This window comes from Neofelis nebulosa, chromosome 1 (genome assembly GCF_028018385.1).
Source record: "Neofelis nebulosa isolate mNeoNeb1 chromosome 1, mNeoNeb1.pri, whole genome shotgun sequence".
In the NCBI taxonomy this organism is placed as follows: Eukaryota; Metazoa; Chordata; class Mammalia; order Carnivora; family Felidae; genus Neofelis; species Neofelis nebulosa.
The window spans coordinates 111,686,784-111,712,331 of NC_080782.1; the positions used below are offsets into that span (position 1 = coordinate 111,686,784).

At 37.0% G+C, this 25,548-nt stretch overlaps 1 protein-coding gene and 1 long non-coding RNA gene across 3 annotated transcripts in view; both read left to right on the forward strand.

Annotated features, from left to right (window-relative positions):
- The window catches only part of DEPDC1B (DEP domain containing 1B), a 94,294-nt gene extending 80,770 nt beyond the window's left edge, over positions 1–13,524 (forward strand). For both annotated transcript variants that reach the window (XM_058731866.1, XM_058731875.1), the window contains 4 exons: positions 910–1,076; positions 3,313–3,489; positions 11,062–11,247; positions 12,520–13,524. In XM_058731866.1, coding sequence (XP_058587849.1) covers positions 910–1,076; positions 3,313–3,489; positions 11,062–11,247; positions 12,520–12,681 — 692 coding nt within the window. In that variant the 3' untranslated portion in view covers positions 12,682–13,524. The remainder of the gene's footprint in view (positions 1–909; positions 1,077–3,312; positions 3,490–11,061; positions 11,248–12,519) is intronic.
- A 1,088-nt stretch (positions 13,525–14,612) lies between these two features.
- On the forward strand, positions 14,613–21,702 carry LOC131512631 (uncharacterized). The gene is made up of 3 exons (XR_009262224.1): positions 14,613–15,414; positions 18,571–18,641; positions 20,020–21,702. It is a non-coding gene; the product is annotated as an uncharacterized LOC131512631 (long non-coding RNA).
- Positions 21,703–25,548: the final 3,846 nt, after the last annotated feature.

A 25,548-nucleotide genomic window follows, 5' to 3' on the forward strand; every position in this document is an offset into this window, starting at 1 on the left:
CCCATTTACAATTTTTTAATGGGTGTTACCTCATAGCACATCAGCTCTTCAGAGTGAGGGACCTGGCATATTTTCATATTTCCAGGACTTGGCACAGTTCCTGGCATATCATAGATGGTCAGAAATACTTACTGGGTGCCAAAGATGGTTTTGCCTCTAAGAGAAACCATTGGGAACTTGAAGAGGTTGGACATGGAACAAATAAATTGATGAAAGCAGTTTCTTCTCATTAGAGGGTTTGGATGTGGATGTGTCTGGGGACAAATGTGGTTGAAGAGAGCACAGTATTAGAGAACCATGATTTTTAGCACAGTATTAGAAGACTGTAGTTTGGTTGAGGAGGGCTGGCATATAACATGATTGAATCGGTACACTTAGCTAGGAAGAACAGCTTATGTGTGAGGAAGGGTTATTTGGTGTGTGTTGTTTGGAAAGAAGTGCAGCCATCTGGCAGTGGTCTGACTGTAGGCCAATCGGACCTGTTTTCAGTCCGTGAGAATCCTGTTAGATGGTGACCCTGCTCATCCCAGGGACATAATACAAGGGGGCAATTCAGAGCAGCAGTGGCACATTCATATCTTTGCTCATGCTGTCTTCATCCTATAGTAACTGTGAGTGTTGAGTGTTAGGTTAGACTTAACCTGACTGCTATTGGTTTGCTGGGAAAGAATACTACAAAAAATCTGAGAGAGGGAAATGGCTGTATTTGTTTTATATATTTGTCATCCTTAGTTGATGGTTTGTATTTTCGGTGCCAATGCATTAGATCTATAATCATTTGGCCCAGTGTAGTTGGATATGTGTACATGTTCTATATAATTTTGATAGTACATAATTTGAAAAATGTAAACATAATGGAGTCAAGTTGGCTATTGGTTTTAAAAGATTAAAGACTTCTTTCTAAATCAGGTTTGTTACAGAAAGAGAAAATGGCTATTGAAGCATTTCAGATTTGCTGCCTCCTCCTGCCACCCGAAAATAGGAGAAAGTTACAGCTGTTGATGAGGATGATGGCAAGAATCTGCCTAAATAAGGAGATGCCACCCCTGTGTGATGGCCTTGGTACCCGAACACTGGTAGGTTGATCTCTACCATCTAACTTGACTTCAGATTTGGCAATAAAATCCACCTGAGTAGAGTTTACTAGCTTGGCAGCCAGAGGAAGGTGCAAGGCAGGCTTGCTTATAGAACCATCGCTTGGAAACCACCCCGACACTAAACACTTTGGGTGTTAATGTCTTAAATAACATAACGCAAAGTGGAGAGTGAGTAGGGATAGGCTCTGAGTTTAAAGGGGTCTGCTGCCTAGGGCCTACTGTCAACATAAAGAGAAGGAAGGGTGGACAGTGAGGATAAGTGGTCTCTCAAGAAAACAGTATTCTTTCCTCCAGGACAAAAACGGTTGTGAAGCATTTGTCACTATAACAAGTGGACACAGCCTGTATAATGAGGTGAAGAGGAAAGAAGTAAAATACAGAGTTGGATCAGATAGCCTGGCAGGGAGATTGAGAACTTGTTCACTCAGGTTATGATCTTAGGGTCCATAAAATATTCTCAGTTTTGCTTACCAATGTATGCTAATTTTCTTTTATTATTTTTTGAAGTTTTTGTTTATTTATTTTATTATTTTTTTAATGTTTATTTATTTTTGAGAGAGACAGAGACAGGATGCGAGTGAGCTAGGGGCAGAGAGAGAGGGAGACACAGAATCCGAAGCAGGCTCCAGGCTCTGAGCTGTCAGCACAGAGCCCGATGCGGGGCTCGAACTCACAAGCTGTGAGATCATGACCTGAGCCAAAGTTGGACGCCCAACCAACCGACTGAGCCACCCAGGCGCCTCTATCTATCTATCTATCTATCTATCTATCTATCTATCTATCTATCTATTTTTGAAGGAGAGAAAGAGCAAGCAGGGGAGGGGCAGAGAGGGAGGGAGGGAAAGAGAATCCCTAGCAGGCTGTGCTCTGTCAGCACAGAACCTGATGTGGGGCTCAAACTCACGAACCGTGAAATTGTGACCTGAGCCAAAGTCAGACGCTTAACTCATTGAGCCACCCATGTGTGCCACGTATGCTAATTTTAAATTCTACTTTGCTAATGTTAGCATGTCTTTTAAAATAGGGTTTATGTTTAGAATTTCTTATTACAAAAATTTTTAATTTTCCTCAAAATTGGAGGCCTTGGAGCAAATTTGATGCTTCTTTGAGGTGTATGTCCTTTTCACGTCCAGGTGAACCATGGTGTACCTCTGGGGGTCCTCTGGTCCAGTTTTAGAAGTGTGGGGTAAGATCAGAGGAGCACTCAGTGCCCAGTAGAGGGATTCTTGACCTTGGGTTTGGTTGGGTAGATAGGTAATGGGGCTAATGGGCCTTTGTGAAAGGCTGAAGAAAACTTTGCACTGTTCCCCAGAAGGATACACATGTAAAATTTTGCATACAATTTCAAGGCATTCAGATTCCCTAAGGTCCATAGTCTCCAGGTAAAAAATGTCTGTCTGCGTGTCTCTCTGTACACGTACATGTGAATGAAAAATAAAGGATCCTCTGCAGTAAGTTGATGAAATGAAGTCTAATTAAGCAGAATTACATGATTTCATGCTTGTAGGTTTCAAAATAAGATTGTCAGCAGTAAAATTAGTAGGAAAAGGAAAAAGTATCTATCCAAAGGATAGTATTAAAGAAGGAAATAGTTAATATGCCTTCTATGAAAGCAGCTACATAATATTTTTTATATTTCTGCTTTTTGTAAAGTCTCATCATTTAACGAACTTGTTACAAAGTCTAATGATTTTGTTCAAATGTGATTGTCAAATGTACACCCAAACTCCTAGAGAAAATTACAGTTAACTGGGAAAAAACATAACTGTTGAGGCATATATGTTGTGCTAGCAGATTTTTAAAAAAATCAGTAGTGAAATAAGGATATTAGTAAACTAAATGGCTTTAAAGTACTTTGAACTTTGAAATGCTACATGATTCAAGTAATGGTAATGATAATAATTTTCAGAATTCGTTCATATATGTTTAAAACTGTCTGTAAAGGGGTGTGCTTTAAAAACTGCTCAGACAAGCATGTCTGCTGAGTCTCTGTGAGATGAGATGCATCTTCTGTTTTGCTGGTTGATAAAAATCAGCCCATCTCAGATGACCAGGTACGGCCAGGTGCCAGATTAGATGTGTACCCTGTCCTGTGGGCCATTTCTCCCTGACTAGTCACATTTGTTTTTTGCAAATTAGATGGAACTCAGTTCATTGTAGGGAAAGAAGACTTCATCTGTGTTTCATTAAAAAATACCTCCCCTTCTTGTTTCAGATGGTTCAGACATTTTCCCGTTGCATCTTGTGTTCCAAGGATGAAGTAGACTTGGATGAGTTATTAGCTGTGAGGTTGGTGACATTTCTAATGGACAATTACCAAGAGATTTTGAAAGTCCCTTTGGCCTTGCAGACCTCCATAGAGGAGCGTGTGGCTCATCTACGAAGAGTCCAGGTAAAGAAAGGGATGTTACCAGTCCTTTAAAATTGCCAGCAGAAAGTCATGTAAACTTGCTAGGTTTCTTGGAACCTCTTGTTGGGAAGAAGTTAAGTGAATAAATCTGTACAAAGTGCTTCCAACAGGGCTTGCTGCATGGTAAGCTCTGCATGTGTTTGGTATTATTGAAAACTTACAGAATGCTTACTTGGTTTGGTTATGTAATCAATGCTGCATACTTCTGACTGCAACTTCCTTAAATGAATTTGTTTAGAATCTGCATATACTTCCTGATGGAAATGATTTATGTGTAATACATGTCTTGATCATAATCGCCCTGTGACTGACATACTATTGATATTTGCATTTTTTTGATGAGTGAGCTAAGGCATGGAGAATTTAAGTCACAGAGCCAGGACTCACACACATAAACTCAGTTTCCAGAATCCGTGGTCTGTCATACCACACTGCCTCCATAAAACGTGGTGTGGTAGAAGAATGGCCTTAGAGCCATAAAGTCCTGGCTGGGCCAGTTCCTGGTTTTCCCTTTTCCTGATTTTGTGGCCTTGGGCAAGTCTCTTAACCTCTCTGAATTTTAGTTTCTGCAAGTGTTAAAATGGGCCATACCTGCTCTATAATATTGTTGCTAAGAGTAGAATACTGTATTGTAAAACCCCTAGCATAAATGTCTGACTTATAGCAGGTACTCGTTGAAAGGTAGCTTTTACTATTGTTCTGTTAAAATGATGCAGAAGAAATGTAATGCATAACTATTATGTGGGCCCCAAGTGGGGTTTGTATGTCAGCCTGTGGGAGCAGAAACTTGATAAATGCAAGCAAAAGGTCTGCTTACCTCCTTTGGAATGATTGGCCCTCTTTCTGCTTAAGCACTTTTTGAGGTTCCACGATTAAGGACCAGTGAGCTGCTACCTCCCAAAGTATTTTCAGGGTGAATAACTGTTCACCTGTTTCAGCGTGCAATTTAAAAATTAAAATAAAAAATTTTGGGTAATTGTCAACCTAATCTATTGAAGGAATTTGGAAACTATAGAAAATGTACACCAAAAACTCTAAGAGTAACACTACCTATTCAGTTAGTATTATCGTCTTTCAGATGTTTTTCTGTGTCATGTCTTGTCTTACCTTGCCTCCCCACTTCTCCCTTCCCTTTCCTTCCCTTCCATTCCCTCCCCTTTCCCTTCCCCTTCCCTTCTCCCCTCCCCTTTCCTCCCCTCCCCTTTCCTCCCCTCCCCTTTTCTCACTCTCTCTCACTCTTGCTCTTTTCTTTTATACCATATTTTCTTTTGATAGTACAACAAAAAATATTTCCCATATCACTAAATATTCTTGACTGACACCAGGGTTGTTGAGAGCTCAGACCCTGGAGCTAAGTGGTACTTGTGTTCTTGATATACCCTTTATTGGCCCTGTGACCTTGGGCACATTTTATAAAATGTCTCTGCTTCAGCCTGTACCTGACATCCCTCTTTTCTTATCTGTAGAGTGGGATAAAAATAGTCAATACCTACCTCCTGGGGTTGTTTTAGGGATTGAATGGCTTAAGATGTGTAAAGTGCTTAAAATAATATTTATCACATACTAGGCCCTCAGTTGGTAGCTGCTGTTAATATTATCATCATCATTAGTGTTATGTCATTCCACAGTATTGTTATTATTGATAGTATAGTGTTTGGTAATATGGATATATACCATAATTTATTTAAATGGGTTTCTTTGGTTAGATTGTTTCCATTTCCCCCTCTGTTTTGCAAACAATCTACCAGTAAATATTTTTGTAGCTAGATTTTTTTTGGGGGTGTGTGTGGTGGTAGTCCTTGATTATTTTCTAAAAATAATTTGTTTTTATTTATTTTGAGAGAGAAAGAGAGAGAATCCCAATCAGGGTCCATGCCATCAGCACAGAGCCTGATGCAAGGCTCCATATCACAACCATGAGGTCACAACCTGAGCTGAAATCAAGAGTCAGACACTCAATGGACTGAGCCACCCAGGTGTCCCTATAAGAATAAATTTTTATGAGTGGTATTGCATGGTCAAAGGCCGTGGGTGTATTTTAAGTATTGATTGCATATTGCCAAATTTCCCTTTAGAATGATTATTCTAAATGTATCATTTAGAATTGTATTATTCTAAATATACCAATGTATATTCCCATGAATTGTCTAAGAAAGTGTTCATTTCTTTGCACCCTTGTGCTACTTTGGGTATTATCATTAACACATATACCTTTGCTGTTTTAATGGGTAAAAAGTATAACCTTAGTGCTGTTTTAGTTAAATCTTCCCTCCGCCCAATATTTCTATGACCCTAACCTATAAAAAAGGTAAAGAAGAAATACTTCACTGAATTTCTGCAGGGAGAATTGATAGCAGTAGCTATGTTCCTCTATATGCTTGCTGGGTTTGTGTGTCCCATAGCACAGGCATATGCTGCAGCAGCTTATAACTGAGCCCTTTGCTCTCAGTTGAGGATCAGAAGGCTGAGCTGTGCTGATTCATTTAACTGCACATTATCATGATCTTGAGGAGGGCACTGCTCTGGCACTACATAAAACCAGTAAGCACTCATTTGTCCAATTACATTTTCTCTGTTGGAAGTACTCAGTAGAATTGCTGACCAGTTGTTTCAGTATTCAGAGATTTCTGTTCTCTCATGTGGACTACTCAGTCCCTACAGCATGTGAGATTTAGGGAAGTGCTTCTCTGAAAATGAACGATGTTACTTGGATTGTTCTGGGGAAATTACACAGCTGATCCTGGGATAGATAAATTGTGAGGTATGTGGTGTTTTTGACACCAACCTTTTATCAGCCTTGACTACAGTCCTCTTCTTCCTTTGCTATCTTTAATCATAGATATCTAGAATTTTCCTTACTAGGCTTCTGGCTGCAGAAGAACAAAAGGTATTATATTTTTGGGAAGATGGAACACTTTAACTGAGGTCTATCCTGATGGGGCTTTGTCTCTAGAGTATATGTATGGTTTTCTGTATTCACAGAACTATGTGTTTAGATCTGTAGGAAGAACTGCAAGACGTCTTTCTGCTAAAACTATGTGAAAGATGTAATAGTCAAATTTTTTAAGTCTTAGGTATTGGCATATCCCAACAATCTGTACAGTTTTAGGGTGGGATAGTTTAGGGGTGATTATGATTTGCACTCATTCACATTTAGAGGTTGTCTGAAATTGAGCACCAGGAAGATCAGATCCATCTACTCTGACGCTAAATGTGTGGCGAATTTTTGAAGTCTGTCCATATTCAAGTGGAGATCAAAGAAGTCCAACTGAAAAGAACTCTGGAGTGACAGTGAGAACTGTGGATTGAACCAAAGTGCTTTTCAAAAGGGCTATTTTGAAGATTATGATTCTGATTTTGGAGAAACTGTGGTGATTGGCAGTGCAAAGAATCACATGTAAAATTCTTTAATTAAAAATTTATTGACCTACGGGGCGTTCAGGAATCTACTCCTGAAATCATTGTTGCACTACATGCTCACTAACTTGGGTGTAAAGTAAAAAAAAAAAAAAAAAAAAAAAAAAAAATCATTGTCTACTAAAGTCTGAGGCCTGTGTTTTGTTAGGCTTGCTTTCTGGAGATTTAGGATTTGATTTTAGTGGGCCATGTTTCCAAGTTTCTTTGTATGCTTTATGATCTTTTGTTGAAACTTGGGCATTTGATAAAACACCCACATCACCTCTTTGCAGACTGGCTCCATGCAAAGAAAAGTCTTCCCCTTCAGCCTAGCATGAAGGCCTTTATTGGGCATGGGTCTTCTCTGGGTCTGTGGGTGTGCTTTGTACCCAATCCCCCTGTAAAAATGTCTGCTTTTTAAATGTATTAATTTCTATAAGAGTTTCACAAGTCCAAATCCTAGACCATTTGACCACCTTCGCATTGATAGACTCCACTGTTGTTGTTTTTTAAAAGATTTAATTTTTTTTTTTAATTTTTTTTTTTAATGTTTATTTATTTTTGAGACAGAGAGAGACAGAGCATGAACAGGGGAGGGGCGGAGAGAGAGGGAGACACAGAATCTGAAAACAGGCTCCAGGCTCTGAGCTGTCAGCACAGAGCCCGACACGGGGCTCGAACTCACGGACCGTGAGATCATGACCTGAGCCGAAGTCGGACGCTTAACCAATCGAGCCACCCAGGTGCCCCAAGATTTAATTTTTTTAAAGTAATCTCTACACCTAACGTGAGGCTTGAGCTCACAACCCTGAGATCAAGAGTTGCGTGCTCCCCCGACTGAACCAGCCAGGTACCCCAATACAATCCCATTGTTATTTATGGTTTGTGGTCATCTTTAGCAGTACAATTCATTCTACCTCTCTCTTTTTGAGCACAGATGTCATCCTGGTAATCTTTGGCAAGAAGGCACTGGCAAAACCGTGATGTAAATTTTTGGAATTAAGAATAATGAGAAATTTAATAAAATTTAATAAAAAATAAAATTGGAGGAAAAAATATTTGAACTTGTATGCACATTATGATCCTCAGAATGTATAATGATGACAAAATTACAAGTTGACTTGAAAATCCACAATTGCAATGGGATGTTTTAATATATCCTATCAGGAAATGGATAAGATAATATTTGTTAATATCTAACAGTTAATAAAACATTTTAAGGAACATGTACAGAAAAAAATTATTACCTAAAAAAAAACGCTTTAATTTCTTTCTAATTGAAGTATAATTGCCATAGTGTTACATTAGTTTCAGGTGTATAACATAGCCATTCCATAGTTCTGTACATTACTCAGTGCTCCTCACAATGAGTATGGTAACTATACAACTTGTTACATTATTGACTGTATTCTCTATGTTGTACTTTTCATGTCTGTGCCTTATTTATATTTTCTAACTGGAAGTTTTTACCTCTTAATTCCCTTCATATTTGCCTATCTCCCCCCATCCCTGTGCCCCTTCTTCTGTATATGAGAGTAAATTTGGGTTTTTTTAAATTTGTTTGTTTTTTTATATTCCAGATATAAGTGAAATCATATGGTATTTGACTTTCTCTATCTGACTTCACTTAGCAACATATCTTATAGGTCCATCTATGTTGTCACAAATGGCAAGATATCATTCTTTTTATGGCTGAGTAATGTTCCATGTATATACCACCTTTTTTTTTTTTTTGAAGTTGCAGTATAGCTAACATACAGTGCTATATTAGTTTCAAGAGTGTAATATAGTGATTCAACAGTTCCGTACGTCACCCAGTGTTCATCATGACAAGTGCACTGTTTAATCCCCATAACCTTTTTTACCCATCCCCCACCATCTGTCCTGTGGTAGCCATCAGTTTGTTCTCTATAGCTAAGAGTCTGTTTCTTGGTTTGTCTTTCTCTTTTTCCCTTTGCTATTTATTTATTTATTTATTTATTTATTTATTTATTTATTTATTTATTTTTGGTTTGTTTCTTAAATTCCACATATGAGTGAAATTATATGGTAATTTTTTTCTCTAACTTATTTCTGTTAGCATTATACTCTCTAGCTCTATCCTTAATTGTTGCAAATGGCAGCAAGGTTTTGTTCTTTGTGTGTGATAAACATAGGTGTGTGCATATTTATTTTCAAATTAGTATTTTCATTCTGTTTGGGTAAACATCCAGAAGAGGAATTACTGGATCATATGGTAGTTCTGTTTTTAATTTTTTGAGGAACTTTCATACTATTTTCCACAATGGTTGCACCAATTTACATTCCACTAACAGTGCACGAGGGTTCCTTTTCTCCACATCCTTGCCAGCAGTTGTTATTTCCTGTCGTTTTGATTCTAGCCATTGTGACTGGTATGAGGTGGTATCTAATTGTGGTTTTGATTTCTGTTTCCTGGATGATTAGTGATGTTGAGCATCTTTGCATGTTTCTATTGGGCATCTGTACGTCTTTGGAAAAATGTCTTTTCCAGTCTTCTGCCCATTTTTAAATCAGATTATTTGTTTTTTTGATGTTGAGTTATATAAGTTCTATATTTTGGATAGTATAACTTTATTGGATATATCATATGCAGATATTTTCTCCCATTCACTGTGTTGTCTTTTGGTTTTATTGAGGGGTTTTTTGTTTTTGTTTGGTTTGTTTTGATTTGGTTTGTTTGTTTGCTATACAAAATCTCTTTATCTTAGTGTAGTCCCAGGAGCTTATTTTTACTTTTGTTTGTTTGACTTGCCTGAGGAGACATATCCATAAATATGTTGTTTAGGGTAATGTCCAAGAGATTATAGCCTATGTTTTCTTTTGGGAGTTTTAAGATTTTGGGTCTCAACTGACTAAGCTACCCAGGTGCCCCGGACCATTGTGTTTTCATTTTCATTTGTCTTCATGTATTTTTTTTTTAAATTTCTTCTTTGATTTCTTCATTGATCCATTGGTTATTTAGTTGCACATGTTTTTGTTTATTTCAGGTTTTTTGTTTTTTTGTTTGCTTTTGATAACTGATTTCTACTTTTACACTGTTGTGATTGGAAAAGATGCTTGATATGATTTCAGTCTTCTTAAATTTATTGAGTCTTGTTTTGTGGCCTAAGATGTGATCTATGCTGGAGAGTGTTCCATGTACATTTGAAAAGAATGTGTATTCTGCTGTATATGAATGAAATATTCTGTATATATTTGTTACGTCCCTCTAACCTTGTTGATTTTCTGTCTGGATGACTTCTCCATTGATGTAAGTGGGGTGTTAAAGTCTCCTATTATGATTGTATTACTGTCAGTTTCTCCCTTTATACCTGTTAATATTTGCTTTATGTAAATTAAATATATATATTTTTAAAGTTCTTATGTACTTATTTGTGAGAGAGAGAGAGAGAGAGATTGAGCAGGGAGGGGCAGAGAGAGAGGGGGACAGAGAATCTGAAGCAGGCTCTGTGCTGACAGCATAGAGCCTGATATGGGGCTAGAACTCATAAACCATGGGATCATGACCTGAGCAAGGTCCAATGCTTAGTCAACTGAGCCACCCAAATGGCCCTGAAATTAAATATTTTTAATGGATGCTCGTTTATTTATAGGTCTTGGTATTATGTTTCCTCTTTTTTCTTCCTTCTCCCTTTTGCCCTATACAATGTCTGAATATTTATTTTCTTGATTTTCAGTGTTAACATATTTGGAGATGGTTGTAGAACTTCTCTCTACATAACAGCCAAGCTATATGTGTTTCTCTGTCCATCCCCAAGAAAGAGAGGATCAGATTCTCCAGATGTGGGAAGGGATCCACTAAGTGTGGTCAATATTATAATTGTTTTTGAATCATTTTTGTCAACATGTTTAGTTTATGTTTCAACTTAAGGTTTTATTTAAAAGAGCACGCAGGTTTTTTATTTATTAAAATGGATCTTGGGTTTAAAAAGGTAAACATCTCTTACTTAAAACTGTGGCTGTGATATTTTTTTTGAAGTTATAGAAACACTGTTACCTTTTACCAAAGAGTTTTCCCCAAATTGAAGAATGATGTGGTACTCTTAGTAGGAGATATGCTGTATTTGATCTGAACTAATTTTTGCAGTTTATGTGAAAATATACTTATTCCATTCACTATTAATCCTTTTGCCTTAGATAAAATACCCAGGAGCTGATATGGATATCACTCTATCTGCTCCATCATTTTGCCGTCAGATCAGTCCAGGGGAGTTTGAATACCAGAGAGCATACGGCTCTCAGGAACCTCTGGCAGCCTTGCTGGAAGAAGTCATAACAGATGCCAAACTCTCCAGCAAAGAGAAGAAGAAAAAACTGAAGCAGGTAAAAGAAGAATATTCTTTAGAAGTCATTTCTTCTTCTGCCTGCTGTTCTTATATTTTTTCTTTTTATTCTCTGTTTTACTAAATTTCATATAAATCTCATCTTCTATGACATAGCAGTTTTGAAAGTATATTACTCAATTTATACATTCCGGCAGTCTCATTGTTTTACACAATTGTGGTCTGTTTTCCACGTCTTTATTTTCCAGTGTAGATATTTTACCATTGTTGAACTCTTCATTTGTGGAGCTCTTCTCTATTATTTGTCCTTTGTTTTGGTATGTGCCTTGATGTGTTAGTGGAGTAATTACTTTAAATTCAGAGAAGCTATCAAATGAGGACAGGTTCCTTTTGATTTTTTTTTGAAAGGCAAATTATACTGAATTTGCAAATAGAAAATGTGTAAAACTGGAAAGGCTTTGGTTTTAGATCACCAGTATCAAATTGTTTTTTTGCCTCAGGCAGCACTAAAAGTTTTTAGTTCCTGCTAGGAACAAGGTTTAGGGTTTCATTGAATAGTGTTTAACTCACACTAGATTTGCTTCGACCATTCTTAAAGTATTGATTCCAGATTAAGTGAATTGTTTTTATTTTTGAAGTCTGACTCCTGCAAGCTTGATCCCTGATCACATCATGCATATAGGATTATACACAGATCACCAGAGTTCTAGACTCCCAATCGTATTTTTCTCAGTAATTTTGGAGAAGAGTTCAGTGTTGAGGATGAAGGAAAAGCATATTGCCTCTCTTTAAGCTTTTCATAAAGTCATATATACTGGAATGTTTTCCCTTCCATTTGAGCAGAAGCAGGTGGGACTGAGTTGGAGAAGCTGGGAGATCGTGAAATGTAGTTGGGCCAAAATTTTCTTTAACTGTGTAGAACATAAGTTATTTTCAAGTCAGGATTACTTGTGAATATTTTTAAAGTGAAGTCTATTTATAGTTAGCAGTGGGGGAAATTTTAAGAAATAAGACCAAAATGAGAAGTGTATTTGAAGCTTTGATCAAATTTAAATTGAATTAGATCTATAGCAAGTGGAATCAAATGATCTTACCAAAAGAAATGGATTTGTGTTGGAGTGAATTTGATTACGATTAGTTGTCTTGTTATTCTCTTTTCTGATAGAGAACAATAAACATTGAAACAAAACAAAAACAGCTTGTATGGAATCAGATCAGAAAGTCTTTAATTTTAAAATTAGATCGCCTAATTTTATTGGCCCTTATGTGGGTTTTTTTTTGACTCGTCTTGAATCTTTTTTTTTTTTTTTAGTTTCAAAAATCCTATCCTGAAGTCTACCAAGAACGATTTCCTACACCAGAAAGTGAAGCACTTCTGTTTCCTGAAAAACCGAAACCGAAACCACAGCTCCTGATGTGGGCACTAAAAAACCCTTTCCAACCATTTCAAAGAACTAGAAGTTTTCGGATGTAGTGCTTGCATAGCTCTTAGAGATCTCTGTTGCTGTTGCCTCGAGCAAATTGGTGGTTGTAGGAGGATTATGGCGATGGAAGAAAGAAGAGCAGAAAATAGAGGCTACGGAAAATAGAAAGTTACCGGACTTCCTAAAATGTTGAGCCATTATCAGTATTTTTGTAAAACCCAATGCTATTTTTAAAGTGTACAAATCAGTTAAAAGTTGAGACAAATGTATAGTGGTATGGTTAATATGCGTGTCTGTAATTGTTACAAAATTTGTGGGTAGTTTTATTTTTTTATTTGTTATCTTTCATGGTGTTAATAAAATAATTGTACATTTCAGTTACTGATGTCTTTGTTATAACCAAGTTTTAAAAATAGTGTATGTACTTGAATAAGAGAGACACTGGGTACTGCTACTGTGATGCTCTTGACTTCACAGCTTAATAGTTGTGACTTCTCTTTGTGTAAAATTTGGTTTTCATTGTTGTACAGAGAGTCTTAAGGCTCCACATTATGATGACTGTGTCTTTTATTGCAGATTCGTTGGATGTTATGACAGCTTTAACTAAAGCTGGTTCTTTTAGAACATATATTAACTGGTGTTCACCTATATTTGGGGTTGATTTTCATTTGCCTGCAGTGGTATCATTTCAGTCTTGGCTGGAGATGGAAAATTGAACTGAGTAATCTTTTTGGGTCCCCTTGTTACTGTGATTGTGAGTCAGGTCTTTGTTGTTTCGTGAAAAGCACAAATAGGTTAAGTAAAACAAGACTACTTCCTTTGTATTTCTCCCACCTTCCTCATCCTTTGGAAAGTAAATGGGATGTAAATAAATACTGGTTTTTGTTTTTTTATGCTCTGTGGTGTTTCTTTTTTGGTATTTATTTCGTTCAGTTAGAAAACATCTTCAGATGCTGAAGTTCATCGTCTTGGCCAGTGTCCTCACATCATTCATTTATTTCTATGATAAAATGAGTGATGTTAGGCTTTTTATGAGCCTTCAGGAGCCTTTGTCCGTTGTGGCTAAGTGATAGGATATCTCTTGAGATTAGAGTACCTAAAGACCCAGTTTGCTTTGCCCTTTTGCAAATAATGGTACACTTAGATTATGGAGCATCTGGAAGCCTTCTTCTATAAGTAATTGCCCTAAATTTTAAGAGTAACAGTCACTAGTTGGCTTTGGACTGAATTCCCTTGCCTTTGCTCTGGCCCTGTTCTTTTGTTGCAGAATGGCTCCTACATGTGACTCAGATTTTGTTTACTTACAAGTGGATAAAAGTATTCCTCTTGGTTTGGATACCACCTTTCCCTCCGAATAGGTAAAGGAATGGGAGATTTTTAGTATTTCAGGATTTGTTTTCAGATCTTAGAATGATGTTTATAGCAAAGAATAAGTCTACTTCTGCTTTCTTTGCACTCCGGTAAACCTTCCCATTGACAGTGTCTAAGAGTTCTTTTTGCTTAATGTCCTCACCAAAACTTGCTATTGTCAGAGTTTGAATTTTTGTCAATGTGGTGGGTGTATAATGGTATCTCATTATGGTTTTACTTTGTGTTATGGGTATGGTTTAGCCAAAGACTTCTACTATATATGTTTTTTTACTTTTTCCATTTTTATTCAGATTTTAGTATCAGCCTGTCAAGCTTTACACTTGTGTGCACACACACACACCTCTGAGGTTTTGATTTTGATTGTATTGAATTTATAAATCAATTTGGAGATAATTGCTATATTTACAATATTAAGTCTTCCAGTGGATGAACATAGTTTATCTTTCCATTTATTTAGAATAAATGAGAAAAAAAAATCTCTGCAAAGGTTTGCAAATCGTTTGTTAGATGTGTTCCTAGGTATTTGGTACTTTTAAAAAATATGTTAGTATCAAAAATTTCAAGTATACGCAAAAGTAAATAGTATCCATCCCTAACTTCACTAGTTATTATTTAACTGAAAAATACCTCTTGTTTGATCCTATTGTGAAGGGGGTTATTTTAAAATTTCCACTTTCAGCTTCTTGCTTATATATAGTATAAAACTGATTTTTGTGTACTGATATTTGTATCCAAACTCCCTGCTAGGCTTTCCTGTTTTTTTTAATGTTTATTTATTTTTGAGAGAGAGAGGAAGGCATAGAGAGAGGGGGAGACACAAAATCTGAAGCAGGTTCCAGGCTCTGAGCTGTCAGCACAGAGCCTGATGTGAGGCTTGAACTCAAGAAACGTGAGATCACGATTTGAGCTGAAGTTGGACTCAGCTGACTGAGCCACCCAGGTGCCCCTAGTCTTTCCTATTAATTCTAAACATCTAGCGTGTTTTTTTTATTTCCTACATATTCACTACATAGTAAGCAAACAATGACAGTTTTTGTTTTTCATTTCTGCAGTCTATGGCATTTAAAATGTCCCCAGTGACCCCTGCCTGTTGGTATTTGTGTAATCTTTCCTTGAATGTTAAGTTGGGTGTAGTGACACATTTGTAACAAATAGAATATGACAAAAGTGATAGGATATCTCTTGAGATTAGAGTACATAAAGACCCAGTTTCCGTCTTGCTTGCCCTCCCTCTCTCTTTCCCAGGCCTGCTCTGAGGGGAAAGCCAGATGACCTGCGGGAGCTGCTCTTTGGAGAGGCCCCTCAGGCCAGGAACTCCTGTCTCTGCCTTCTAGTGAGTGAGGACGTGCGGCCTGCCAACAGCTGTGTGAGCAATCTTGGAAGTGGCTGTTCTGAAGCCTGCCAGCAGTCACGTGAGTGATCCTGCAAGCACACTCTCTCTTAAACCTTGAGGTGAAGGCAGCCTTAGCTGACGCTTTGACTGAAGCCTGAGGTCCTGAGCCAGAGGATTCAGCTTCATTGTGCCTGGATTCCAGACCCACAGAAACTGTGAGATAATAAATATTTGGCTTTTCCAGTCACTTAATCTGGGGGTAATTTGTTATGAAGTGATAGATACAATACACCTTCCAATTCGTTTTCCCTCTTTTTCTCCCTCCCTCCCTCCCTCCGTCCCTCCTTTCTTCCTTCCCTCCTTCATTTTTTAGAATTATTATAAACTGTCACTCTTTATCTTTAGCAATGTACTTGTTTGCAGTCTTTCTATATTATATTTTAGTTGTGTCCCTTATAACCATCATATAGATTATTTTTTAAGATGCCAACTTGACAATTTTTGTTTCTAGTCAAAATTTTGTAACAAATTATATTTAATAAAATTCTATATTTGGGTATAAACATTTATTGATGTTTTACACCTCTTTGTCTCTACTTTCTTGACTTTTTTTGGATCTTACACCTAATTTCATGTTTTCTTCTAATTTGAAACTCAATATTCTGTTTCTAATTTTCTTATTGGGTCCCTGGAAATTACATTTTACATACTAATTTATCAAAGTTTAATGTCAGTAAATACCTTTTACCCTCCACGGAGGCTGTTCAGGGACCTTAAAGCACTAACAACACCCTCCCAAATGAGGTATTATTCTTCTGATATATTTTAACTTTATAATTTTTAAACCTCATACTATATTGTTTTTATATATAGTACTTGTTTATTAGACTTACCCATGTTTTACCACATTTCTCCTTAGAGTACATTCTTCAGAACTTAGTATTTGCTGGTTTTTGTCTTTTTCATTTTGCCCTCATTCCTTTTTTAAATAAATAACTTTATTGAGATGTAATTCACATATCATGTAATTAACCCTTTTAAAGTATATAATTCAGTGGTTTTTAGTATTTTACATTTTATGTTTTTCTTATATCAAAACTTGCCATTTTAATCATTTTTAAGCGTACAATTCTGTATAAAGAATGCCTTCATTCTTTACAAATATTTCTGCTGCTTATAGAATTCTAGGTTGAAGGTTTTTGTATCTCAGTACCTTGTAGTCATTCATTTGTTAGCTGGCTTCCATTGTTACTGATGAAAAGTCTGTTGACACTCTTTATAGATAGTGTGTCATGTTTTGGCAGCTGCTGTTTATGATTTTCTCTTTATTTTTGGTGGTCTGCAGTTTACAATGACATTTCTGGTTTATATAATGTACTCTTTCAGTGGTTATTCTGATTGGTTATTTGTGGGGCTTCTTAAATAAGAGGATCAAGGTCTTTTACTCTCTTAAGTATTCCCTTTCTCACAATCTCTCCTCTGCTTTTGATTCTTTAAACATATTTTAGATCTTTTCATACTATTCTCTGTTTCTTAATCTCTCATGTACCTTCCATATTTTTGCCTTTCTGTGCTGCATTCTGGATAATTTCTTTACTCTTTCTTCCATTCCAGCACATTTCTCTTCAGGTATGTTTAGTCTACTATTAAATTCTTGTATTTGCTACTTTCAAATTTATATCCCAATTTACAGCTCAGGAAACAAGACTCAGTAAGGTTGGGTAACTGCCCTAAGATCACCCATCTTGTGAACAGCATAGTAAGCGGTCACGACCAGCTGTGACTGCATTGTCCAGGCTCCTGACTCTGATGTCTTATTGTCTCCCATTGAGCATTGTTTCATGGTTTTTATGAGCACCGTTTGATATTTGTGTATAAGCTCAGACGTTGTGTAAAGACGTTTTTTTGGCCTATGCTTTGTAAAACTTAAGAACTCAAATTTCTTTTTTATTGGCAGTGTTTTCAGTGCCCTAACCTACCTTGCCAAATTCATTTCCACTCTTTTTCTGGTCACTTTCTATGAATATCTACTAAAGATTTTTCACTGAATTTCCTACATATCCCTATAAAAAAAACCTGCAACAGTGATGAAACTAGAGTGTTTTGTAGAAGCTCTCTGGTGCAGTCATGTATTGGCTTTGTAGGTATACCTTTTAAGGTATTGTGATAGGCAGGATGAGTAGAAAATGTCATAGGGATTATCATTGATCTGAGAGACTGCGATCAGGAATTTATCAAACGAGTGTTCCATACAGAAAATTTGAGGGTTCTAAGGCACATTTCAAGATTGAGTATATCCCATGTAATGGAATTCAGCCATTCTTCATTCTCATTTCTCATACATCATTGTGTTCCTGCATCTACCTTCAGGGAAGTCATATTTGGGCTCTAGCAAATGCAGCAGATGTATCAGTCATGACTTAGCATTTGTGTCCTCCAGGAGCTCTGTTTGGATTCCCACAGCCAGAAGAGCGTTTCTATACATTTTTATAGGAAATGTAACTTAAAAAGAGCCAGTATTTGTGAACTGTTAATGTATAAGAATAGGAAACTGAATATTTCTATGTTTAGAAGAGCACAAAATCTTTTCGCATGATTGAGAAAGGAATCAATTAAAATGCCTCTTTACTATATGGGGTGGCTGAATCTTTAACATCTTTCCTTTTGCCTTGAAGAACAAAAACGGACATTAAACATTAAAGTCCTGGAGTAATTTACTAAAACCAATATTGTTACTAAATAAATATTTATTTACAAAATAATTATTATTTACTACAATCAGTAGCAAGAGGCAATTCAGCTGTATGTCTCTCCATCATTATAGCATTGGCCCAAATTTGAAGTGTTTACTTCAAAATGAAGCATTGGAAATTCTAATTTTGTGGCATTTGGAATCATTTTGCACTTGCATTTACTTGCCTAAGACAACATAACCTGCAAAAAAGTATACTACCTTGAATCATTACATGTTGGGTCTCCCAGGTGAACAAATTACTGTAAAACAAACTATGATTATTAGGACTTAAAGAAAATATTTGCTCCTGGGTACGCAAGTAATTTGTAAGTTGGGATCTGGTACGGCATTAATAAACAGAGAATTTGCTTCTTTTTATCAACTTGAAAATGCATTTGTTAATTTTGTAGAAGAAATATACTCCCTGGGATAACTGGAGTGTATATTCACTAATTTAAGAATATAATGAGTAGCTTCTCGTGGATTTTTTGTGTGTTTTAGTGTCGGTATAACCTCAGTGTTTCAACTTTCCATTTGAGGAAATGAAATGGGAACAACAATGAGATAATAAGGTACTAGCCCATTAAAAAATGAAAGTTGTTGCTTGTTCAGTGTACGTTTGTGTTGCTCTGTAAGTTTCATAATTCAGTGAATCTAAGATTTAGTTAAAAAACTATAGTTTTTGCAAATTCCATCTTGGAGAATTGTTAAGTGAATTGTTTGCCTCATTTGAGGACCTAGAATAAATTATATTTCCCATAAAACATACCTGTCTCAAAGCAAAAAATAATATATGTGTTTGGCTGGGTGTATTCATTATATAATATCTCTGTTGGGCCTCTTCTTTCAAAACCGAGAACAGATTCCAGATACTTTTCTAGAGCATATAACAGAAGGTGTTCTCCCCTTTTCCAGCCTCCACAAATTTTCCTTATAGCTGCCAGCCTCTCTCTCATAGTAATAACAAGGTAGTCTTCTTGAGCATTCTAGTAAAACAAAGAAAACACCAGAGGACTGAAGATTATTTTATTTTCATAAGAACTAGGAAACTATAATTGATATTTAAAATAGAAGTACTTTTAATCAGTGTAGGGTTATCTGACATGGGAATGAAGAGGTCTTTTGCTCACTGTTTGCAACTAAGAACTTGTGCCCTTTGGAAGACTCTTTGCAACAAACATTTCAGTGATAATTTACTAAAGTAGCAGAACAATTTCCTGTGAAAAACAGTTAGGATAAAATGCAATCTGTGATTTTAAGAGCCTTTGATTCCAGTTTATTTCTATATATATATATATATACATATATATATATATATATATGTATATATATATAATATATGTATGTATATGTATGTATATATATGTGTGTATATATATATATGTATATATATATATATATATGTATTTATATTTTTAAAAAATCAGGTGTGTTTTAGACTCAGTTATTAAAAAAACCAAACTCATACCATGCGAATAATGTTTTGAAGATTAGAATCATGTGGCTGAAAGTTTCTTCACATGAGATCTTAAAACAGACCGTAATACGAGGCATAGAGGACAATAACAGCAGAAATGAGCCTTTTTGTCTACTGATTCTGCCTTTTTTTTTTTTAATCAAACCTGGGATTTTGTCCATATGCAAGTTTGTCTTAAAGATTCAATCTTATTTAAAAAAAAAAAAAGCTTTCTGATACTTAGAAAAAAATTTAAGACTTTTCTAAATGGCATGTAGAGGGTGGTAAAATCTGATTGGATAATACTGCTCTCACTGTTCACCTCTTAATAATTACCTGAAGCAATAATTAACATTTGAAACATACACTGACATCATTTGTGAATTTCTTTGAACTTTCTACTCATCCAAATGCCAAGTATGATTAACCACCATTATTGGTTAAAGACCATAAAGGCTTTGATTTCAGAAAGTTCCTCACTCTTCTCTTCACAGAGAATGGAATTCACTGATCTATTAAAAGCTGTTGGAGGTGTCTGGTTTAGGAAGACTCTTCACAAGTCCTGACCATCCAGGACTTGGGACAGATGGACCCAGTGGGAACAGTCTTGTGTTGGTAATGATTGTACCATAAAGGAAAAGCTAGGGATTTTATTTAAAAGTTATGTATATTTTATATAATTTGTAATCCATTAGTTGTGGAAAGAAGAAACTTAAAAACTGATAATCTTTATTGTAACATAAGTAACTATGGGTACTGTTTTGACTCCTGTATCACCATATTTTTCTCCAAAACCTCACAGGGATCTATTGCTTGCTAAACACTCTCCAAAAGTGGGCTATCTACATGGTGAGAATAAACAGTTATCTCAATACAGCAGCAGATAATTTGGGTTAAATGTCAGATTACTAGATTTTAAAGTGAAAAAAATTGTCTACAAAATTGAGTTTGAGAAAAAAGAAAAACAAGAGGTAGGATAATTTTGTGCAAGTCGCCTGTCTTTTCTACAACGTGGGAGTAACTGCCGGTTCTCTTTCCTTAGAATAAATCTTGGTTACCTCTTATTCCTCAGACTCATTTTTCATCTCTTTACCAAGCACCTTATAATAAGTGCAGAAGTAGAATCTGAGATAAAACGTGTTTGCAAACGATGCTTTTGGAGTTGACAACACCAACCTACTGCAAGGAGTCCAACAAGCGTAGCCCAGAAAACACCTTAGAGGTCACTGAGAAGATTAAGTGACTTTACCAGAGATATACAGGCGAGTGGAGAGAACACTGTGAGCAGTGGCAGTGGTACCAGGGCATAGCTTGGGGAGACTTTCATCTCCCGCACCTGAAAGAAACAGAACTAAGGAAATGGTATATTTGCTGTGCAAATGTCAACCTTAAGGCAAGACTCTTAGTCCCTTCTTTCCATCTGAATTGTTACTGAAAGGTCCTTCCCACTAGAATTTGTAGCACCAATCTTGGTTAGTGAGTCACGCTAACTTGAGTGAATCACAGCCTCTCTGGGCTTTGGTTTCCTCAGTAAACTGAAGGGATTGGATTTCAGAGGTCACAAACTCCAATGTCTTCTGGGGACAGGAAGATAGTAGAGGTTGTGAGTAGTGGAAGGGCCAGTAGAAGGTGGAACATTCAAGTCCTACGCCAAAGTATTTGAAACAAAAACAAAATGCCAAATGCCAGTGTTGGCCAAAAAAATAATATGGGCAGAGATGACAAAATTTGCATTAGGTGAGTTGTGAGGTCTCTTCTGGTTCTGGTGTTTCGTGATTTTTTTTTAAACCTTTTCCCACACTTGGCCCCTTATTGCTTTATGCTTATTTTCCTATTTCTGTCTCTTGAGCTCTTCTGCTTTTGTTTTGAGTAAAACACATGTCAGCACACTCAGTTCTATATGAAAATAGAAGAAAGCCTGTCAGGGTAAGTTTAAAGTGAATGCTAATGCATCATGAATCGCCTTTTTCCAAAAGAAATTTTATCTTCATCCTTAGGCTTGTTAGAATGTGCTTAACCTGGGGCATCTGGGTAGCTCAGTCAGTTAAGCATCTGACTTCACCTTAGGACGTGTTCTCGTGGTTTGTGAGTTCGAGCCCTGTGTCAGGCTCTGTGCTGACAGCTTGGAGCCTGGAGCCAACTTTGGATTCTGCGTCTCCCTCTCTCTCTGCCCCTCCCTGCTCACACTCTGTATTTCTCTCCTTCAACAATAAGAAAAAATAAAAAAATAAAAACATTAAAAAAAAAAAAAAAAGAATGTGCCTAACTTAACTTGAACTGCTGTTTGTCTCTGTTTAGAGGATTAGGCTGGTTGGTTTAATCCCCAATAGCTACCAGAACATTTTTCTTCATCAGTGTCAATACTTGTGTTATATGTTTGCACCTGTCATCACAGTTGTTTACAAAATATTCACAAATTTTCGGTACTCGTTGTGCCAACTGAAATTGCCAGAGCCAGCCTTCAGTCTCTGTGCATATGTTTATTTTCGCTAACAGGTGGCTTTTATGTTGTCATTACCTACATTGTCTTGTTGGTTAGACCAAAAAACAAACAAACAAACAAGAACAAAAAATAAAAACCAAACAAACAAAAAAAAAAACCCAGTACTTTTCATTTCTGGAGCCCTTGGTGCAGTGATTTCACCTGTATTTTCTGACAAACTCTTTTCAAATCCCAGCGGGCAAATAGATGCAGATGAGGAGGCAGGTTCAGAGAAGTGCTCAGACACTAATGCAGAACTTCATGTGTGCTCTTCTCTTTGATGATCCAATACTCTTGCATTTTACCACACTAATCCTGTTGCTGTCAGGTGAGGTATGTGGGCTTGATCCAAGCAGATCTCCGAAAGAGGGCACTTCTGGGGGGGTTCCCTCTATCCTCCATGTGTGCCCCTTCATTTTGGGGTCCTTTTCTCTTCACCCCCACCCCCCACGTCAGCCATGCTCATATATGTACTGAGTATTGGTGTTTATATGAGACGCCCTTTACGAGCTGACAGAAGGGCCCAGTGTCTGCATGGTGCTGCCCTCTGACTTCAGGGTCTCCACTATCATGCCGACTTTGCCCTCAGCATAACTAATCCAGGCTGTACTTCGTTTCTTCACAAAGACTATTAGCTATCCAAATAATTAGAGCTGTTGCAGTTATTCTTTGTTTTGTTTTGTTTTGGTTTTTAGACCCTTAATATGCAGACCCTCAGCAATGATGCAGGAAGAAAGGTACAACTCTGAAGGCATGTAGCAGTGAGGAAAATGCACATGCCTCCACGTAACTGTAGGTGATGACTTGGAGCCACAGAGCCCCGTAGCGTGCAGGGACACGGAGAAGAGAAAGGCAATTTTTCCAGGGCAGTTGGAGGCATAGGGAAGATGTCCCTGAGAAGCTAATATTTAAGCTGAGCCCTGAAAAACGTGTCCACCAGGACGAAGGCAGGGCAAAAAGACATTTCCTAGGTGGGTCTGGTGCAAAATAAGGCGCTAGTGGCAGTCAGAAGTCATTTGTCATTCCATGTTGTCAGTATAATACTAGTATTTTAATAAAGAGTCTTAAATGACTTTATCTAAAGGAGTGGTTGGTTGATAAGGGGATCTCATGACCTGTGGTAGAGCAGGCAGGGAATTATCTTAAGTGAGGAGCTTTACCACATCTCTCAAGTAACATCTCCAAGGTGACTTCCTCTTCTACTTTATTCCAGCCCAGTACATCCAGACACCGTGCTCTCTGGAATTTGCTCTGGAATCCTGCTTAGGTTGGGGCTACATCATGGTTTCTCTTTCCAAGTTTTCACAAGGCATGCCTGTGTTCATTTATACTGGTGTATTTACGAAGGTTGCAAAAAATCATTGGTATTGATGAACCTTCCTTGTGCTTTATTTAAAAGAGCGATCCTTTTATTTGCCCGTTTCTATTTTACCCTCAACAGCCTGATATATTCCATGCCTCTGGGTCTGTACTGTTCCGTTTCATAACATTTAATGAATGTTAGAACTGGCTCCACAAATGCATCGCCTTAATCTTGTTGCCTGCAGTGAGATGCTTTTAATATTTTCTCCACATGCGAACTCCGTGTTTTCCTTCAGCTTTTCTTTCATTTCCATGTAGTTAATTCCCTTCGACTGCAGGGAGTCTGGATATTTATAGATTTCTTCCTTTCACTCTCTCTTCAATAATATTCTTTTTACATTCAGTGAACACATCCATCACAATAAATGGTCCTTTCCCCATATGTATTGACTTGCATTTATATAAACCAGACTCCCTTTTCATATCATTATTAACATTCATGGCAATTTTCAGTAGCTTGGCCACATGGGTAATAGAGTGAGCACAGAGCTTCAAGTTGTCCTGTTAGATCAAATGACTCATGTCATAATGCCTAGTTTCAAATTTTATCATTAAGTCAAAACCAAAGTTATGTAGCTTTTTTTTAATTGACTCAATATAAAATGAGAGTATTAAATAAGCATCTCTAAATTGTTCCTCATTTCATTAAAATGTTCTTGACTTGATAGTGCCTTTTTATGTGTGAAAAGATGCAAATATTCCCATTACCAGGGTTGAATATTTTCATAATCAAAAGCCCAATTTTATAAACTTTTATAGCCCCTCGTAGATATAAGCAGGGCATTGAGTTAGAAGCAGTTAACATTGGTCGTACTTAGATGCTATGCCTTTCTGTAGTTCAGTTTTTTTTTTTTTTTTTTTTTAAATTTTTTTTTTAATGTTTTTTATTTATTTTTGGGACAGACAGAGACAGAGCATGAACGGGGGAGGGGCAGAGAGAGAGGGAGACAGAATCGGAAACAGGCTCCAGGCTCCGAGCCATCAGCCCAGAGCCTGACGCGGGGCTCGAACTCACAGACCGCGAGATCGTGACCTGGCTGAAGTCGGCCGCTTAACCGACTGCGCCACCCAGGCGCCCCAGTTCAGTTTTTTTTTTAATGGAGTATAATATAGTATAGTATGAAAACTCATTTGGATGCTTCATTTATATACTAATGTAAGGAAACTCTTTTCTCATCACTATGCATGTTATCAGTTTGTAGCCGGTAAGGAAGGATGTAATCAGCAGGACTTCTATTGCTGTTCTTTAGGCAAAAAGATGTATCTAGAGATCATCAAACGTCTTACAGCTTGTGCAGTTGTCTCAGAAGACATCTTTCAGAGGGACATCTGGGTGGCTCAGTTGATGGAATGTCTGTCTCACTTTGGCTCCGGTCATGATCTCATGGTTCGTGAGTTTGAACTCCACATCGAGGTGTGTGTGGCAGTGCAGAGCCTGCTTGGGATTCTCTCTCTCCCTCTCTTTCTACACCTCCCCCATTTGTACGCTTTCTCTCTCTCTCTCTCTCAAAATAAATACACTTAAAAAAAGAAAGAAAGAAAGAGAGAGAGAGAAAGAAAGAAAGAAAGAAAGAAAGAAGAAAGGAAGGAAGGAAGAAAGAAAAGAAAGAAAAAGAAAGAAAGAAAGAAAGAAAGAAAGAAAGAAAGAAAGAAAGAAAGAAAGAAAGAAAGAAAGAAAAAAGAAAAGAAAGAAAACATCTTTCAGAGTAGCCCTGGGTGCTTTCGCAGACCTTGCAAACCTCCTGAACCAGCCATTCCGCGGGAAGACAGAGTCCCGTGCTTTCCTATGACGATTTTGACGGCTCAGCAGCTTTTCCAGGAAGAAGTGGCATTTCCATGATTCTACTTTGTTATATTCCTTTTCATTTTTTAATTGCATTTTGGAAGACCTTAAATACCTGTTTCAAAACCCTGCATCCTTGTTACATTTTTCTGTAGTATTCTGTATGTTATAGAAATGGTGAAAATATTTTTGATTATTCTAGTTCTTCTTCTTTTTTTTTTTATTTTTATTTTGGTAGCAATCTTTTTTTGTATCTCTAACGTAACTGAAAGTGATCAGTTAATTTTTGTTTTTAGGATTCATTCATCTCTGCTACCATATTTTATTCCACCTAAGACATTTTTTTCTCCACATTTTAGCATCTCTGAAACTAGGATGCATCTCTCAGTTGGTGGT